This window comes from Orcinus orca, chromosome 12 (assembly GCF_937001465.1).
Source record: "Orcinus orca chromosome 12, mOrcOrc1.1, whole genome shotgun sequence".
Lineage (NCBI taxonomy): Eukaryota > Metazoa > Chordata > Mammalia > Artiodactyla > Delphinidae > Orcinus > Orcinus orca.
The window spans coordinates 49,652,578-49,672,278 of NC_064570.1; the positions used below are offsets into that span (position 1 = coordinate 49,652,578).

The following is a 19,701-nucleotide window of genomic DNA, read 5'->3' on the forward strand; positions in this document are numbered from 1 at the left end:
GATGACTTACTAATATGCATTTAGCCTAAACATTTTAACTGTGGGTAAATTCAGTTTTATAAAGGAAGTAAACACTTGAGAATTCAGTTCCATGAAGTCTGTGGGCTCAGGATAAGTTGAAGATATTAGGTTTGATTTTAATCTATTTTGAGAAGACAATTTTTTATATTATGCCAGACCAATATATTCCTTGGACGTAAAATTATAGGTTACGTATTAAAACCAGTTATTGCCTTGTGCCCACAAACAGAAGCATTTTGAGAATTTAAAAAGCATTTTCACATATGTTTTTAGGTACAGATGAAATCCAGCTCCTCAAAAACTATTTTTTTTTAACATCTTTATTGGAGTATATCTGCTTTACACTGTTGTGTTAGTTTCTGCTGTGTAACAAAGTGAATCAGCTATATGTATGCATATATCGCCATATCCCCTCCCTCTTGAGCCTCTCTCCCATCCTCCCTCTCCCACCCCTCTAGGTGGTCACAAAGCACTGAGCTGATCTTCCTGTGCTATGCGGCTGCTTCCCACTAGCTATCTATTTTACATTTGGTAGTGTATATATGTCAATGCTACTCTCTCACTTTGTCCCACCCCCCACCCCCGTGTCCTCAAGTCCATTCTCTACGTCTGCATATTTATTCCTGTCCTGCCACTAGGTTCATCAGAACCATTTTATTTTAACATATTTATTTTCTTTTTTTTTTTTTAGATTCCATATATATGTGTTAGCATACGGTATTTGTTTTTCTCTTTCTGACTTACTTCACTCTGTGTGACAGACTCTAAGTCCATCCACCTCACTACAAATAACTCAATTTCATTTCCTTTTATGGTTGAGTAATGTTCCATTCTATATATGCGCTGCATCTTCTTTATCCATTCATCCGATGATGGACATTTATGTTGGTTCCATGTCCTGGGTATTGTAAATAGAGCTGAAGTGAACATTGTGGTACATGACTCTTTTTGAATTATGGTTTTCTCAGTGTATATGCCCAGCAGTGGGATTGCTGGGTCATATGGTAGTTCTATTTTTAGTTTCTTAAGGAATCTCCATACTGTTCTCCATAGTGGCTGTGTCAATTTACATTCCCACCGACAGTGCAAGAGGGTTCCCTTTTCTCCACATCCTCTCCAGCATTTATTGTTTGTAGATTTTTTGATGATGCCCATTCTGACCAGTGTGAGGTGATACCTCATTGTGGTTTTGATTTGCATTTCTCTAATGATTAGTGATGTTGAGCATCCTTTCATGTGTTTGTTGGCAATCTGTATATCTTCTTTGGAGAAATGTCTATTTAGGTCTTCTGCCCATTTTTGTATTGGGTTTTCTGTTTTTTTGATATTGAGCTGCATGAGCTGCTTGTATATTTTGGAGATTAATCCTTTGTCAGTTGCTTCGTTTGCAAATACTTTCTCGCATTCTGAGGGTTGTCTTTTGGTCTTGTTTATGGTTTCCTATGCTGTGCAAAAGCTTTTAAATTTAATTAGGTCCCATTTGCTTATTTTTGTTTTTATTTCCATTACTCTAGGAGGTGGATCAAAAAGGATCTTGCTGTGATTTATGTCATAGAGTGTTCTGCCTATGTTCAAAAACTATTTTAAATACAATACAGTATATATGCACGGCCTGCCTGAGAAATATATTCTACTTGAACATGTCATACATTAAGTATCTTCCATTACCTTTTTGGTTTTTTTTTTTGAGTTGGTATTTCTTTTTTGTCCTTCTTTAAAACCTTCAGTAACTCCTAAGAACATATGGGATAAAGACCTAACTCTCAGTTTCCCACTACACTCACCTTTTTCTTGAACCTCATCCTATTCCAGATTAAATCCATTCCTTCTTATTTACTTCAACAACAATGCTGAAAAGTAATTAGCTTCTAAAAGTCGTAATGAATGAATTTTCCCACCTAACTTTGATATCTCAACACTTTCTTTACGGTCACTTCACTTTAGAGAAGCCTCAGGGTGTTTAAAGCCAGACTTGGTTACAAAATGTTCATGAATTTGTCAAACTATGGTATGTATACAGGCAGTGTCTGACTTGTAAGTACCTGCCTGACTTAACAAGTTAGCCATATGTACCATTGCCCAAACCTATATAGTCACTATCTTGGTAGTGCAGGAAAACAGGAACAGAAAAATCAAAGGAGCTTGGGAATATCTGGGGTTCCAAAGGGGAAGATGGGAAGAGACTATGAAAAACAGAATTTGCTTGGTAGAGCTGGAAAGGACAAGCTGATTCCCAAGCAGAGCCTGCCTGTCTGCCTAAATAGTGACCCCAAAGCCTCCAAGAGTGTTTGTCTAGATGGCCCATATCTTTTATTATATGAATATTGAATTTGAAATTCATTATTAAGTTTTCAGTTGAGTTAAGCTTCTTTTTTTTTTAATGGAAACATCTCTGTGGAGTTCACTCATTCAATACACTCTTATTGAGGGTCTACTGTGTGCTGGGCACTAAGATATCAGAAATACAGCAGTGAACAAAAAGACAAACATTCTGATTTTATGGAGCTTACATTCTATTGAGACAGACTAAATAAATAAATAAATTAGTATGAGATGTCAGTCCCTCATATAATAAGTGTGAGTTAGTATAAGAAGCCTGTTTTCTTCCTAATACCTACCAGTTATTCTAAGAAGAATAGGGGTAATGTGAGGAGCAGGTAGGAAGTTGGGTAAACTCTATTGAGGGAGCTTTGGGTAGCATGAAGTTACCAAAGGTCTGGGAAGACACTGAGAGGAATGACAGGGGTAGAGAAATAGAGGAGAGAAGCTCTCAAAGACCAAGACCACTCATTCCATGATTTCTTTTTTCTGTTTTTTAAAACCAGATCTCACCCTGAGTATGAGCAAGGGAGATACATTTTTGTTTCTTCCTGCCCTCTTTTCTTGCCATCAGAATCAAGAACTTAAGCTAACATACCATTATTGACATTTTAAAAATATTCATTAAAGGAAGCAGCCCAGCTTCTGCTGCTTTGGATTCAGACAGACCTAGGTTCTAATCTCAGTCTGCATTTGACTACTTTTACAACCTTGGACAAGTTACCAATATTTTATGAGTTTCTGTTTCACAAATTTGTAAAATAGAAATAATTGTATCTGCCATATAAGTGTAAAGTTCTTAGTGTCTGATATATTGGTCTTATCATTAGCCTGGAAAACCTGACCATGATTTAACATGCTTATTCTTTGAGGGAAAGTGATTTTCTAATTTAAAACCACTGACACTATTTGGAATACTACTTGTTTACAAATATGAGTGATGGTCTGTTTCTAAAACCCTATGTAGAAATTTAAAACTGTGCATTTCTAAAAGAAGAAACCCTAAAGGAGAGACAGATAGCAAAGATTTGTCAACGTTCTTGCTCCTTTATAAGTAATATAATTCTAAAAATTAAATTGAAGAAGTGAAAAAGTAGAGGACAAATAAGAGAATATAAAATTAATGTTCAGTACTAGAAGGATCTCAACATACCCAAAACGTGATGTTGAAAGGAAAAAAGTGCTTAGCAGACAAGCTATATATTAAAAAAAAAACAGGAAGATATCAGCTAGAGGAGAAAAATCTTGACAAAATTAGTAAGCAGAAGTAATCTTAAAAACCAGCATTCATTCCAAGTAAAAATGTTTTAAATGACAATACGGCATTTTTTTCAAGAATGCTTAAACCACATAAATCTAACAAATCCCACTCCCCCTCTTAAAGGAGTTCTTTGGTTTAATGGCTAAAATCATGGCTATGTGTATCTAACCAATTATTAAATATAATTTCTAAAGAATAGATCTACAGATCTATAGTACTTTAATTCCTTTAGTTAATGAGAAAATTCAAGATTTAATATGTGGTCCATGAAAGTGCGATTATACGTTTTGGCCTGATTAGTATTCTTTCTATTAAAATATACATATTCTTTTTCATTAGGTGACTATATTTTTTAAAGTCTAATGGATTTAGGGAAGCCACTTGGTCAGGAGAGCATATAAGTTGAGATTTATCTCCTAAATTTCAAAAACAAAAGTATGAGGCATCATTTCCTTTCTCAAGAAACTTATAATCATGTTGGAGAGACAAATCCACCTTCATCCCTACACTTTGTTTCATTTCCATTGTTCTTCACATCACCCTCTTGCCTTGACAGAATTGCCTCAGCAGCCTTCCTAGCTCATCTTCCTGCCTCTAGTTTTGCCTAAGCCTTAGCTGAAATGCAAATTTGATGTCATTCTACTCTTTAAAACTTTTAGTAACTCCACAGTACTCTTAAGAATGAAATTTATTGTCCTTAATGAATCTTAAACAAGGTCCCTTCTTACTGTTTATGTTTTACCTAAACTTCATCCATTACTCTCCATACCCTGTGCTCTAGACCCCAGTGAACTTCCTTTATTCAGTTTTCCTAACGGACTACCACTCTCAGTCTTTCCCCTGCCTGTGGGCTTTTGCACATGCTGGTTTCTTTGCCTTAGAACTCTGTCTTTACTCTCCCAAACACTCCCCCGATTTTCTTGCCAAGGCCTCTCTACTAATCCTCTAAGCCCCCTAGCTCAGATATCTCTTGCTTCTGGAAGCCCATCTTGAACCACCAGGCCACGTCTGGACTCTCAATGCCACATAGCTCTCTGCTCAGATCAAGTCATTTGACACACCACTCTTTTACATGGGTGTAACATCTCGTTCTTGAGAGAATTAGAGTTGAGACCATTCCTGCTAATGACAAATGCAAAAACCTCACTTTGATACAGTTTGAGTAGGTTTACCAAAACATTTTTATTTTTATATTTATTTATTTGGCTGTGCCTCATTGCTTGTGGGAGCTTAGTTCCCCGACCAGATATTGAACCCACACCCTTGGCAGTGAAAGCTCGGAGTCCTGACCACTGGACCACCAGGGAATTCCCAAAACATTTTTAGAGGAAAGGAAATATTTCAGATTTACTTCTTGGATTAGATGTCAGGATTCTTCATCGAAGAAAAAAATGTTGAAAGGAAATGTTTAAATAGCAGATTTTGTAAATAGCTGCTGGCCTATAATGATAGCCTGTGGTAAATATCAAAAATGTAGTCCTTTGCAATTACTAATCGGTGCTCAGGAGGTTTACTACATGCTTAGCACTGGGGGTTCATTAGGAGAAGCACCTTCAGGACATCTGGCCTACTCACGTAGTAAAATCTTTGGAAAATATAAACTTTTTATTAAATGATTTGGAACAAAGCATTTCCAGAAGTGAGATGTACACAATGATATTTGCAGGTCAATACAGCTGTTGGAATTCTTGGTTAATAGATTTGGAGGCAGCTTTTTTATGTTAGAGAAGAGAGTGACTAATTCACAGTTACTGCTCTATCAAAAAGAGCAAAAATCAGTACTCTTTGAAGACCTTAAGTCAGTCTTTATAGAAACCATAAAGGAACCTTGACATTTAATGGCTTGAAAGGGTCTCAGTAAGGACTGAATTAGAATATATTAAAATTATTTTTCTTTTTATGTAAGGCAGCATCAAAATAAACTGAAACTTTCAAAGAAGGAGGAGGGAGGGAGGGAGAGAGAGAAAAGAAAAAGAAAGAAAGAAAGGAAAGGAAGGAAGCAAGGAAGAGAAAGAAAGAGAAAGAAAGAAAGAAAGAAAAAGAAAGAGAAAGATCCTAATTGGAGCTTCCTATTCAATTTCAACATGTTTCTTCAATAAATATTTATCAAGCACAAAGTATCAAACATGAACATATATATACATACACACATATACACACATATATGTATATATACACATGTGTATACACAGTTTGCAGTTCTAATTTGCATTTAAACCATTTTTGCATTAGCTAAATGCATGCTTTTTCTTGTCTCTCATTAGAAAATAGAAAGGTAAACATTCTCCATTTTGTAAATGATATTTTAATGTTACAGACAAGGTTATGCCCTACTAGACAGCTAACCCCCACTATTTTATTCCTTCCAGAAAATAAAATCACAGCTCAACTCTTCTAGAGCCAGTCATTTTTCACATACTTCCCTCATTAAGTAGCTCTATAGCTCACAACCCCTACATCAAGTCCATTTATGTTTCCACGTTATTCATCTACAACCAGTTTATCTTGGAGGGTATGTCATATTGCTGCAAATTGGATGGTTTACTGGGTTTATTTTTGCCTGTGTGTTTGTGGCTGAGTGGGCATCAGATTAGACTGTTTCTGTGGCTGTGCTCAGAGGAAGAGAGCTTGGACGTCTCTGTAACCTTTTCTTCTATGTCAATATTAACCTCAAATTGCTTTTCTTGACCAGTAAAAATATTTTGGGTGCTTTAGCAATTTACAAAAGCAGTGTATGAGAACATATAACATCATTTTATTTATCTGGAGAAGATAAATAAAAAGTAACCATTTTTAACCTGCTGCTTTTAAAATGTGACACTTTAAGAGCTCAAAGAGTAACTCAGTTTTCTCTGAGACATTTTAACCTCACTCCTAAGACTGAAACTTATTTTCATTTATGAGCCCTGGTTCTGTGTCTGTCAGTATTATTGACTTAAACTCTGCTTGTTTCCTTCTATCAGAATGTTCCAACTTTTTTTTTTTTTTTTAACCTGAGCATGTAAGCCTTTGAAAATACGGGGCAAACATGCAAAACAAGAGACCTAATTTAGGAGTTAATTTTTTAAAAAGAAGTTAATGGAGCCCTGTAAGGAAATAGTGTTGACACAGGACTTGAGAGATTTGTGTTCCAGATCCAACAATGTCAGTTATTTGTGTTCCTTTATGACCTGTTTTCTCACGTTCCTCATCAGGTTTCAGAGAGAGATTCTTTCTTTAGAACCTAGGGCGCTTATAAGGAAACAATTTTAAAGCTTTCGAATATACTTGTGAAGAAAAAAAATTTAGAGATCTGCTACCAAGGCTTATCTGTGTAGGAGAGTGATATTTATATTTTCTACATAGCTTACCCAAAATAATTTTACATTGAATATGGGTCATGGTCCCCTACTTGTTTCTTCATTCTGCGGCCCAGTAGGCGCTGTTTGGGCATTATTGGAAAGAAAGAAGGGAAATTTCAAAAGTTCATAAAATGTGAAGCGAATTTGATTCCCCCTGGTGGTGTCGGGGTCAGCCTAGAGGTGGGTTGCTGTTTGGCTCTAGGTAAATGGACCCGAGCGGGTGGAGGGAGGGCAAGCTTTCAGCTGCTGATGCTGGGACAGGGACACTTTTGCCTTTCAACTGAAACCCGACGGCTCGCGCTGCATCTTCCAGCCGCAGTGCACGCACAGCTCCCGGCGGACCGAGCCCATTCCGACCCGAGGATTAGCTCCTCGCGGGAGTTCGTTCCCTAGAGGTTGTTTCTCGGCCGGCCGCGTAGCCCGCCCCCCGCCAGGGCCCGCTCCTCAGCACCAAGGGGGCGGGGTGCCGCGGCGCTGCGAGCCCCCATTGGCGCGCGCGGCTGCCGACTCGGCGGAGTGACGGAGGGGGCGGGGCCGCGTGTCTTGTTTGTTTGCGCCGTCCCGCCCCGCACTGCCTCAGCCGTCAGCACGGACTGAGGCGCTCAGCCTCTGAGCTGAGAGGCCGACTGGCAGCCCGGCCAGCTTTCGCCTCCTCCGCGCCGCCGCGGCTCCCTTGCGCGTCCGCAGCTGTCCTCACGCTGACATGCGCCTGGCCACAGCCGCGAACGAGGCGTATACGGCCTCGCTGGCCGTCTCGGAGCTGCTGGGCTGCAAGCAGTGTGGCGGGAGCCGCGGCCAGGACGAGGTACCAGGGCAAGGGACCGGGCAAGTGGGCGGGCGGGCACCCGGCCAACTGCTTGGGCTGCACGGAGGTCGCGTCGCTTCCCCGCCCTCGCACCCTAACAGCTTCGGAGAACGCTCCCCGGGGAGGGCGCCGCTGGAGCTACCGCCCGGACGGCCGCCCTGCCCGGCGGGGCGTCGCAGGCTGGCCCGCGCCCCTCAGGTGAAGGGGGGGCCAGTGGTGTTGGGGGGGGGGGCGTTTGCCACCGAGAGTCGTCCCCGGGCAGAAAATGTTGCGGCTGGGAGGGACAGCTGCCTCGGTCATTTAAATGGAAGTCTCCGAAACAAAATAACGTTGTCTTCTGTACAAGTCTCCACAAGCCAGAAGAAACCTAACAAACTCTAGTCTCAGGTAGAACAGCCTGTGGATTTTTTTCCCCCTCAGCGTCTTGTCAAAACACATTATTCGGGGACCCTCACTCTCTTCGCCTCCTACTTTAAAAAAGAAAGAAAAAGAAACATATTTCGGTCAGTTAAAAATGATGTTGCCTAGAATAAGTATGTACTGCCAGCTCTATGACGTTATGCACAGCGTTTACTCTTGTATTAAACTATCTCTTTTTGTGTCTGAATTGGCCTTCAGAAAGAGCTATTTAATTGTAACATTTTGTATTTTTCCTAAGTGGCTGCAAATAGGGCACCATTTGAGAGTTACTAATACACCTTTAACTCAAATTTGAAACTTTAAAAGGCTTTAATTCAAAAGGTGGCAAGGGAGAAAGTAGAGAAATAGTAATTAAAATCAGAATGTTTTAAGTATTGACTTAAAGAAATGTAAATACGAGGTAATTTCTCTACTGTACTGCCCACTAAAATGACTCAGTGTTAGTATTTATATGTATATATATTTTTTGTAAATGGAGTCTACACCATGATATACTACATATATTCATATAAACTTAAATGAAGACACTTTCTCCTGAAGGTTGTAGAACACCAAATGCTTTTTCTAGATTTTAGCATTCATGGAAGGCTATAGAACACCAAATGCTTTTTCTAGATTTTAGCATTCATGGATACATAATGTGCTCCTTGTTTCCAGATAATACAACAACCTAAAAAAAGTCTCATAACTGTTGCTTTGAAACTTTATCATAGAAAAGAGTGTGAAAGTGTTGAAATAGAATTTACAGTTTCTGTTTGCAGGCCGTAACAGATCTGTTCTCATTTTGAGCCTCAATCATTGTGCTTGAATCTGTTATTTCTGGTGGTATTTGTGTGCAGAATCCTGGTTTTTGCCCAGATCTAGAATCTCTAAATATAGCCATGTCAACTGGAAGATACAGATACATTTTATCAATAGCTTGCACATTGATTACAGAGCCTATGGGATTGTGTTCGGGACACCAGGAACCTTTGTATAGTTGTATTTCATTTTTAAAACCTCCAACATGTGGGAAGATAAATTAGGAAGTAGTGCTTTATAGGAAAACTATTCACTTTACAAAAGAATTAATAACACAACTCTTTCAAATAGCAAGCTTCCACAGTGCGTTTAAATTAAACCCTTTCCAGGAATGGAACTCCTGACTAAAGTATAGGGCACACATATGGCCTAAGTCAGCCTTACAAAGCCAGTACTTTGAAGTCAGTGAGTTTTTATTTTTCTAGAATGTATTTCATAGAAGACCAGACACTGGAAAAAGAGGTACCTGAACTTTGAGTATTTCTAAATTCCCTATAAAAGAGTTAATGACAATTTTAGAAGAAGCACTAGTACATGTCGTTATAATAGGAAGATTTCTTTATAATGCTTCTAGATTTCTTCATTTCTATTTAAAAATTTCAAATGTCAAAAGGCTAGCACCCAGCTATAGGCAATGATTCTCATAAATAAGGAAGAGTGGGATGGGAACTTTTACTTTTTACACAGCATATTTTTGCCTTGTTGAAATGTGTTTCAAACAGAACTGCTTTTGTAATTTTTTAAAATATCAAAATTAATATTATTGTGATTATCAGTATTAAGACATCTAGACAGTTTAATAATGTACCAAGTACAGTGAGAAAAAATAAAATGATTGAAGTGATCTAATCATTTTTACTTTTCAACTAGTTTTGCATGTAATTAGACACTGTAAGCCAACAAATGCTCTCATTTTGCACTTGTGGCAAACTGTTCATTTTTTTGGTTAAAGATATTCATATGGATTCATAAATGTATCTGAGAAATTTGAAAAATCTGATTAGAACAGTAAATTCATAAACACAGATTCATACAGTGATACATTACATACATTAGTCATTCTGTGGTGCTGTCAACATTTGCTGAGAATTTTCATACTGTGAAAATTAGTGTGTTAGTATACACTGTAGAGGAAACAGATATCGCGTCAGAGATTTGCAGCAATGTTGTGATGGCAGAGGCTGTTGCTATGTCTTCAAAGATGCTGATTAGGAGGATTGTTGAGAGGAGAAGACTGTTAGTTCCCATGTTAGATTTCCCAGCCACACCTTCACCAAGAGCCTGTGAGGTTTGTGCTGTGGTTAGCATTTCACAACAAGGCCATTTGCTGTTGGCAAGTTCTGCCTCCTTGAATTTAGATTGGCCAAAATTTGTTCAAAGTCTGTAATTCAGTTTCTTACAGGTACATATGAAGGCACAATTGAAGGAACCTTTAGGATGTTATGAAGTGCACTTAGTTTGGCTTACGATCACACCATTGAAGACCTGCAGTGCCTTATTTTTTTTTTTGTAATCAATACCTGCTAGAAAATAGGGTAGCAACTAATTTGTCATGTGACTAGGAAGTGTTTCAAAAGTGAGTTTTCCAGAAAGTTGAAACTTTTACCCCTTTAGAAATCAAGAATACTATTGTATAATAATAATGGTATCTAAAAAGAGCTTTAAGTATCAAAAGCTCTTTTAAAAAAATTTATTTACTCATTTATTCATTTTTGGCTGCATTGGGTCTTCGTTGCTGTGCACGGGCTTTCTCTGGTTGCGGAGAGTGGTGGCTACTCTTGGTTGCGGTGCATGGGCTTCTCATTATGGTGGCTTCTCATTGCAGAGCACGGGCTGTAGGCGCGCGGGCTTCAGTAGTTGTGGCACGCGGGCTCAGTAGTTGTGGCTTGCAGGCTCTACAGTGCAGGCTGAGTACTTGCAGCACATGGGCTTAGTTGCTCCGCGGCATGTGGGATTGTCCCAGACCGGGCTCGAACCCGTGTCCCCTGCATTGGGAGGCAGATTCTTAACCACTGCGCCACCGGGGAAGTCCCTTAAATGCTCTTAAAGAGGAGCTTTTGAGAGTAATTAATTAAAGACACCAACTCTAGAACCAGACTTCCTGGCTGTTTTCAAGATAATTGTCACCTGTTTCCTTTTCCCATAAGAGCTCAATTTGTGTGCTGTGGAAGGCTAGACGGAATCAATGACCTGCTTCCTGACAGTATCTGGATTAGGATAAATTGGGATGCAGTTTCAGAGTTCATAAAATTCTATTTTACCTAGAACTAGCCATAAGTAAAATAATGAAATTGGAGTCTTAAATATCAGAGACTCCGTTCCATTCCTTTCCTTTCTTCAGTTCTTCTATTCTGTCCCCTGCTTTGTTAGACTGGTACCTCACCAAGGAATGAACGTGATCTTAACAGTAAGAGGTTCTTAGCATAATAGGTTTATAGTCCGTTCCTGAGAATGTTTGCTTTTTCTTAACATCCTGTTTTAAAACACATAATTTTTCATAAAATACATAAAAGAATCTATTGCTAAAGGAACTGGAAAAGAAAGATTTGACCTTTGAAGGCAAGGAAGAGGGGAGACAGTGATACCAGTATGGCCACTAAATTTGGCTACAGGGATAGACTTTCAAAGACTTGAGAATTAGAAAGGACCATTGGGAAAGACCTTTGGCATGCCTATAGGAAAATATTCCATTTCTGAAATATTAATAGTCACTTTCTTGGAACTGTAAAGCTATTGTTTTGTAAGTTTGATATATAAACTATCTATTTGGTATAGAAATAAAACCAAAACAATATACTTCAACCTCTTTGTTTTGAGGCCCATGTGCTAGGAATCTGGTCTTATTTTTAAAAAAATAAACACACACACATACACAATCCACATGCTGCTAATGTATTTGTAGGATAAAGTCCTAGAAATGGAATTGGTAATTTTTTTCCCTTTCCTTACAAATAGTAACATAATATATACATATTATATACTTTGTCTTTTTCCCCCCACATAATATATCTTGGAGATCTTTTAAAGCCAACTTGTATAGAACTGCTTCATTCTTTGTGAGGACTTCATGCTATTCTAGTCTATGATCATACTAAACTTTATTGAAACAGTACTCTATTGATGAGCACTTAGGTTGCTTTATAAAATCTTGTACTACTAGAAACAATGTTGCAGTGATTATACTTTTACACATGACATTTTAGAAATGTGAGTATAGGGTAATGTTTAGGATGGAATTATTGATTAGGGTATGTAACTTTTAAATATTGATCAGTATTTCAGATTGCCCTCCTAGAGGTTGTAGTAATTTATACTCCTTTTATGTTTCTTGATATTTTTTCCTCACACTTCAAAACACTCCCATCAGAAAGTATAAGCAATGAATGGCTATTTCTCCACCCCCTCTCCAACACAGCCTATCATCAAACTTTTTGATCTTAAGCAGTATTTTAGGTGCAAAATTGTATCTCAGTGTTTTATTGTGAGGGTTGATCATTTTTTCAGCCATTTATATTTCATTTTCTTTGAACTGTCCATGTCCTTTGTTCATTTTTCTGTGAGGTTGTTGGGGGTTTTCTTAGTGATTTGTCTTTATGTATTAAAAAAATTTAGCCCTTTGCTATATGAGTTGCAAATATATGTCCAAGTTTTCTGTTTGCTTTTGACTTTATATGTTTATTTTTCCCATATGAAAGTCTTTATTTTTATGTCATCAAATTTATCAATCTTATATTTTATGATTTCCTGGTTTTGTGGCATTCTTAGACCTAAGTCCACAGGTATTTTCTTCTAATACTGTAATGTTTTTTATTTTTGTTTTTTACACTTATATCTTATTTATTGTGGAGTAAAGTATGATTTAAGCCTCCAATTTCACTTTTTTCTGAGTGGCTCTCCAGTTGTACCAAAATCATTTGTTGAATAATCCATTTCTCCTCCTTTGAAATGCCACCTTTTGTATACTAAAGTCATAAGAATAGTGTCTCTTAGGTAGAAAATGAATAATAAACCCCTGAAATGGGGTGTTTGCTAAAATGCATTTTGTTTAAATAAGATAGTAAAGAACTGAGAAGGGGTATTGATTTTTAGCCTTAAAGTCTTGCCCAATATATTTTGTTAGAAATATATGTAATTAAATCAGAAAGGCCAATAGAGTCATCATTTTATATAAATGGCTGCATTTGTGCCAAGATGATGTATTGAATAGCAGGAATGTGGGTTTTTTCCTTGCATTTATTGTAGGATATTAAAATTGAGACACATACATGGCTGGGCCAGTGAATTTAGTGCCTCCTCTAATGAGGGGCATGGTTATTAGACATTACTGTCTTCAGTATAAGTGTGGAATTATCAGAGTAAGAAATCACTGACCTCCAATACAAGATTATTTGAAACATATATAAAATTTTAGATTTAGTTGGCAAATCCAGCCTACTTTGAATCTGAATCTTGAGTTCTCCTAATTAAGATTCTCTTCAATTTTGTCCTGCCTGCTTAATTTTTAAAAATCCATTCTGCTCAAAAGGTTTTCATTCACTTGGACCAGATTTCTTGAATTGTTGCCACATGTTCTTCTCTGACTGCCCCCTCCCCCCTTTTTTTCCTTTAAAAGGAAAGCATCTGGTTTATATCATGAAGGACTTTTGGAAGCAGTAGAGAGAGGGTAGAAATAATATTTGTATGTAATTATATAAGCAAGGGTTAATATTTAGTTGTTAAAGAAGGAGGGGGTTTTTTGTTTAGAGACTAGAGTGATAGGACATGAGCCTCAAAAAGAAAAAAAAAAGTCTGAATTACATTTTGGTTTTCTTTCTATTAGCACACTGTATTGAGGGAAAAGATGGAAGCCTAACAGTAGATTGTCAGTTTTTGTTAACCACACTACACTGTCACATAAAGTATAGAATTCTAGGTTCACTATGTCAAAAGGCAGAAAACCATTTATATTTTAATTAGTTGAGCTCCTCTAAAATATAATATAAGCAAAGTTGATGAGATCCTATAAATTAAAAATTTAAGGAAAACTCACAAACAAAATTAATTTCTCTAAAATTGTTTTACTCAAGCACAGAGAAACCATGCCCTGTACTACTTTCTCTTTTGTGGATTTAAATAGCTTTTTTATTTTTCATAGTATTTCTGTTCTTGTGAAGTGTTATTATAGATGTAGTAATAATTATACTTCTTTCAGTTTAAGACATCTAGGTAGAGGTTATGGCTTTTTCATTTCCTGACAAGATGCACAGGGATTGATATTTTGGTTGGTTGGGTTTTGGATGTACAAACACATTGGTCTTATTTTGTATCACTGACAATCCACAGGGTTGGCTGCTATGTGCTGAACTTTCTGTTCTAGACTTTCTGCCAAGTACTTTATGCAAAACTCTGGTTTTAGTGAAACAGGTTTTATTGTTTTTAGTCAGAGTTGTATTATAAACTGTTGTCAGCTATGTGATGCAAACAGAGGATCTGGTATATATATATGGCCATGAAAATAAATCACCAGAACAAGCCAGTCTCTGTTCAACTGGCTGTTTTTCTCTCCCATTCCTGTGGCCTCAGTTCATGTTGTTTACTGCTGGAGGCCTGAGATGGTGTAGTTTTCTTTTCTAGGAACTTGGAATTAGAATTCCTCGACCACTAGGACACGGACCAAGCAGATTCATCCCAGAAAAGGAGGTATGTTGTTTGTGAAAGTACATAGTGAACTGTATGCTTTTAAGGAAAAGCTTTCATGACCCACATCTTCGCATCTGAACAAGTTGTTGGTCAACAATATGCTCTACACAAGTTAATCATCATGTTTTGGCAGTGAATATGTGGGATTAAAAAGCTGTTATAGTCATGTTGATTTCTAGTATTTCATGATGCTTTTCTAACACCCCTATTTAATCAAGCAAAGGCAAGACTTTTTTCTGACCAATAATATGCCACCTGCTTATATTTAGATGTTGCTTAGGTGTGCCCATAAGCCAAGTTACTTGGTCTTGGCCAACTCCACAGGCTGGTATCAATGCTAGATTGGATCTTTAATTCTAAATATGTAAATGCTCCTATACTTTGTTTTCACAGGGATTGTTTACTGTTAGTTAATTTTGGTTCTCTGTAAATTGAGGGAGAGTAGGTGTTGTTAAAAGGAAAGGCATTAGGGTCTGTTTGCAAGCTCTGCAAATTTGATAATCTAAATCTGGGTTCTGGATTTAGCTCTGGATGTCTGGATTCTGGTCAAGTCTGCAAGCAGCCTATCTAGATGGCCTTTAATGTCCGGCCTTTGTTGTTTTTCCCCTACTACATGATATGTGACTCTTTATTCTGCTATCTTGCAACAAGTTGAGTTAAATTTGTAGAATTATAACCTCTCTTTAAGCCAAATTTAATCTGCTTCTAGGTGACACTTAGAGTGCAGTGCATGCATATTCCTTTTTTTTTTTCCTTCCCCTGCATGTTTTCTTTCTTTTACACCAATTTACAATTTCTGAAACCATGGTTTTCCTCTCTTTCATACAGATTCTCCAAGTGGGGAGTGAAGACGCACAGATGCATACTTTATTTGCAGATTCTTTTGCTGCTTTGGGTCGTTTGGATAATATTACCTTAGTGATGGTTTTTCACCCACAATATTTAGAAAGTTTCTTAAAAACTCAACACTATCTACTGCAAATGGATGGGCCATTACCCCTACATTATCGGCACTACATTGGAATAATGGTTTGTAAACATTGAGTGAAAAATTCTTTCTGCCTGCTTTATTAATCTTTTTAAGAGATGGTTAATGCTTCAAACACAGGAATAAATACTTATATTCTAACTTCTAATCGAATTCCTGTTAGGTAGTATCTATTTTTCCTCTTTCTAAATAAGTACGCTGTCAAATATAACAGAAAAAGAAATATGTATTTACACTCTGTTGAGAACCATTTTCTATTAAATACGAGAATAAAGTAGAACACAAGATTATTTCACTGATAGTTCAGATTGACGTAAGTGGTGGTACTCATGTTCAATTTATAAATAATATTCCATTGTTTTATGGTTGGCACCTTAATTGAAGTTTCTTCTTAATCTGAGGTTCTGACAGTAGGTATAAAATTTTTCTAAAGTTCAGATACTTTGATCAGATATTTTATTTGTTCTTGGGATATTTTTGAGGTGCTTTCTATAGTGTATGAATTTTTAAATGTTTATATGAAAACTTCATTTCTGTAGTATATGGAAAATTTGAAAACATACTAATCAAAAACTTAATTAGCTGTTTTGCATATTGTAAAGAAAAAGATTTGTAGTTGTTCAAGATTTTAATATGTGTAATTAGAATAATCTTTTTGTTTTCTCTTAAGGCTGCAGCAAGACATCAGTGCTCCTACTTAGTGAATCTCCATGTAAACGATTTCCTTCATGTTGGTGGAGACCCCAAGTGGCTTAATGGTTTAGAGAATGCTCCTCAAAAACTACAGAATTTAGGAGAACTTAACAAAGTGTTAGCCCATAGACCTTGGCTTATTACCAAAGAACATATTGAGGTAAGTAGAGAATATATCTAGGGTGTCATTAAAAAAAAAAATTAGACTAATTTTTAGAGCAGTTTTAGGTTTACAGAAAAATGGCACAGAAAGTAGAGTTCCCATATTCTACCCCCGTCAACCATCCACCACCCCCCGCCCACACACACATAGTTTCTCTATTACTAACATCTAGTATTAGTATAGTACATTTGCTGTAACTGATGAATTAATAATGTCTAATTTACATTGGGGTTCACTCTTTGTGTTGTACAGTTCTATGGGTTTTGACAACTGCATAATGTCGTGTTATCCACCATTATGGTATTATAAAGAATAGTTTCACTTCTCTCAAAATCTCCTATGCTCCCTCTATTCATCTCTCGCCCCTTCCCCCTGAAACTACTGCTCTTTTTTACAGTCTTTATGGTTTTACCTTTTCCAGACTGTCATATAGTTGGCATCACACAGTATATAGCCCTTTCAGACTAGCTTGTCAGTATGCATTTAAGGTTTCTCCATGGTTTTTCATGGCTTGGTAGCTCATTTTTTATTGCTGAAAAATACATGTATGGATGTACCTCAGTTTATCCATTCATCTATTGAAGGACATCTTGGTTACTTCCAGTTTTTGGCAATTATGAATAAAGCTTCTACAAACATTCACATATAGGCTTTTTGGTGGACATAAGTGTTCAACTCAGTTGGGTAAATAACTAGGAGTGTGATTGCTGGATCGTATGATAAGCTTGTGTTTATTAGCTTTGTAAGAAACTGTCATCCAAAGTGGCTATACCAGTTTGTGTTCCCATGAGCAATGGATGAGCATTCCTGTTGCTCCACATCCTTGTCAGTATTTGTTGTTATCAGTGTTCTGGATTTTAGCCATTCTGATAGATGTAAAGTGGCATCTTGTTGTGTTATCTTTTTAAAATACCATTTTAAACTAGTTTTGTCTGGTTCTATTTATTAATAAAGATAATAGAATAAAAGTAGATGGACATTCTCTAAAAGAATCTACCATGCAGTAGAAATTCTTAAAAATACAATATATTTTTGGTGTTGTCTTTCTCTTTTTTTAGAATATTTATTTATTTATTTATTGGCCATGCCTCAAGGCTTGTGGGATCTTAGTTTCCTGACCAGGGATGGAACCCATGCCCCCTGCAGTGGAAGTGCAGAGACCTAACCACTGAACCTCCAGGGAATTCCCTAGAATATTTTAGATTCTTTTATGTAATTGAAGCATCTTTTTATCAAGGAGATACAAGATTTGAATATGATTAATGCAATGTCTGTTACATTGTCTAGTAATATAAAATTACATATTATAAAATAGATAATGAAGCAGAATGGACACAGATTTGTAAGACTTTGAAGAACTGTAGACTTTACCTTGAGCATAATTTTTAAAATAAATATAATTTGATGATTTAAGAATATTCAGAGTCAAGCTGTTCAAACCACTTTTTAAAAATTCCTTGAGGAGGCCTGATAATAAAGAAAAACAGGCGTATTTTACACAGTAGCTTCTACTTTAAACACAAATTCATTACATTTGGTTTGAGACTGCACTAACAACATAGTTAATGCATTCATAATCCATCATCTGAGATATGGCAACTGCTTTTAAACAAAATGTATTCTACATTTTTAAATCAGGATTTCAGAAAGTCAAAATAATAACGAATGTGTCGTTATCAGTTTATCTTAAGCTCTATTTGTGAATACATATTCATAAAAATTAGCAAATTCTGGGTTCTACATGCCTCAAATTGTAATTTTATCTTAAGTTTTATATAGTAACTAATCCTGTTTTCAGTAGGTTAAATACCAAGATGAACTGTATTCTTTCATCAATACCATACCCCAGCATAAAAATGTTCTCGTTTTTTTTCCCAAGGGACTTTTGAAAGCTGAAGAGCACAGCTGGTCCCTTGCAGAACTGGTACATGCAGTAGTTCTACTTACACACTATCATTCTCTTGCCTCGTTCACATTTGGCTGTGGAATCAGTCCAGAAATTCATTGTGATGGTGGCCACACATTCAGACCTCCTTCTGTTAGTAACTACTGCATCTGTGACATTACAAATGGCAATCACAGTGTGGATGAGATGCAGGTCAATTCAGCAGGAAATGTTTCGGTAAGTATCTATTATTTATTATAGGATCATCCTAAGAGTAATCACAGTAATTGCTGTTATATTATTTTTTCATTTGGCTTTTAAGAAAATCTACCCTATTAAGTCCAAAAAGATATTAGGCCCCCATACCTGTTCATTCAGCAAGTATTTATTGTCTGCCTCCAAATGCTCAGCACTAGTCTGATGCTAAGGGACATACAAAATTATAAGACCCTCTAGGAGGTTACATTTGAATAATTTTAGGATCAGAAGCCACCAGCAATGTGCCCCATCAGAGCCATCTGGTATTGAACAGCTACTGAGTGAGATGAGGGGAGACTGAGAACAGTGGAACTTGGTGGTAGAAACTTCCTGATGCTGATCACATCCTTTTGCACAGAAGAAACAGGCTGTCTTCTTAATTACTTTTTAGAAGATTTAATCAGCCTTGATCTGGAATTTCTCCTTTTAAAATACTTCATGTTTTAACTTCTCACAAATATATATAAAAGTGAATGTAAATTTATTAAAATGCTTCTATCTCTATTCCTTCTCTTCTCTGGCTTTTATATTTTCTCAGTTATGTTATTCCTTTGAAACAGATCAGAATGAGTTGAATTTTCTATAAGCAAATTTGAATTCTATATATGATGAGTCAAAATTCCCTCTGCATTCTTTAGCTGTAGTGAAAGAGAAAAGGGTTTATATTTCCAAATTGAAATCAGAGAAACAACATTACAGTCTTCTGAATACTTTGCACAGATTTTCTCAGTTGTATTATTTTAAACAGATTTGGACAGGTTAAATTTATATATTTGACTTTAACGTGTATTTGACTGTTAATGTATATTTGACTGTGGGCAAGTTATCTAACCTCTCTGAGCCTCCATTCTTTCATTTCTAAATGAAGGTCAAACACAAGGTTATTGTAAAGTTTAAATGAAATGTCTCTAAAGAGGTAAAAGGCAAAAAAAAAAAAAAAAAAAGAGGTTAAAAGGCCTAGTACAGTGCTTGGCATTTATCAGGTACTAAATAAGAGGTAGCATTTACATATGGTGAGATTAGCACAGGAGGGAAAATCATGTTCCCAAGGTTGATCACTGTGCTGT

The 19,701-nt window shown here is 36.7% G+C and overlaps 1 protein-coding gene across 8 annotated transcripts in view; it reads left to right on the top strand.

Moving 5' to 3' along the window:
- The window catches only part of SESN1 (sestrin 1), a 129,557-nt gene that overhangs the window by 77,723 nt on the left and 32,133 nt on the right, over positions 1–19,701 (top strand). For 4 of the 8 annotated variants that reach the window (XR_004480597.2, XM_033418697.2, XM_004264744.3 and 1 more), the window contains exons 2-5: positions 14,582–14,647; positions 15,476–15,676; positions 16,306–16,488; positions 18,371–18,613. Coding sequence is in view for 7 of the 8 variants with exons in the window: in XM_033418697.2 (XP_033274588.1) it covers positions 14,582–14,647; positions 15,476–15,676; positions 16,306–16,488; positions 18,371–18,613 (693 nt within the window). In the remaining variant the exon portion in view is untranslated. Of the gene's footprint in view, positions 1–7,505; positions 7,748–14,568; positions 14,648–15,475; positions 15,677–16,305; positions 16,489–18,370; positions 18,614–19,701 lie in introns of those variants that run through there. The other 4 variants (XM_033418702.2, XM_004264745.3, XM_033418703.2 and 1 more) reach the window with 4 other exon arrangements.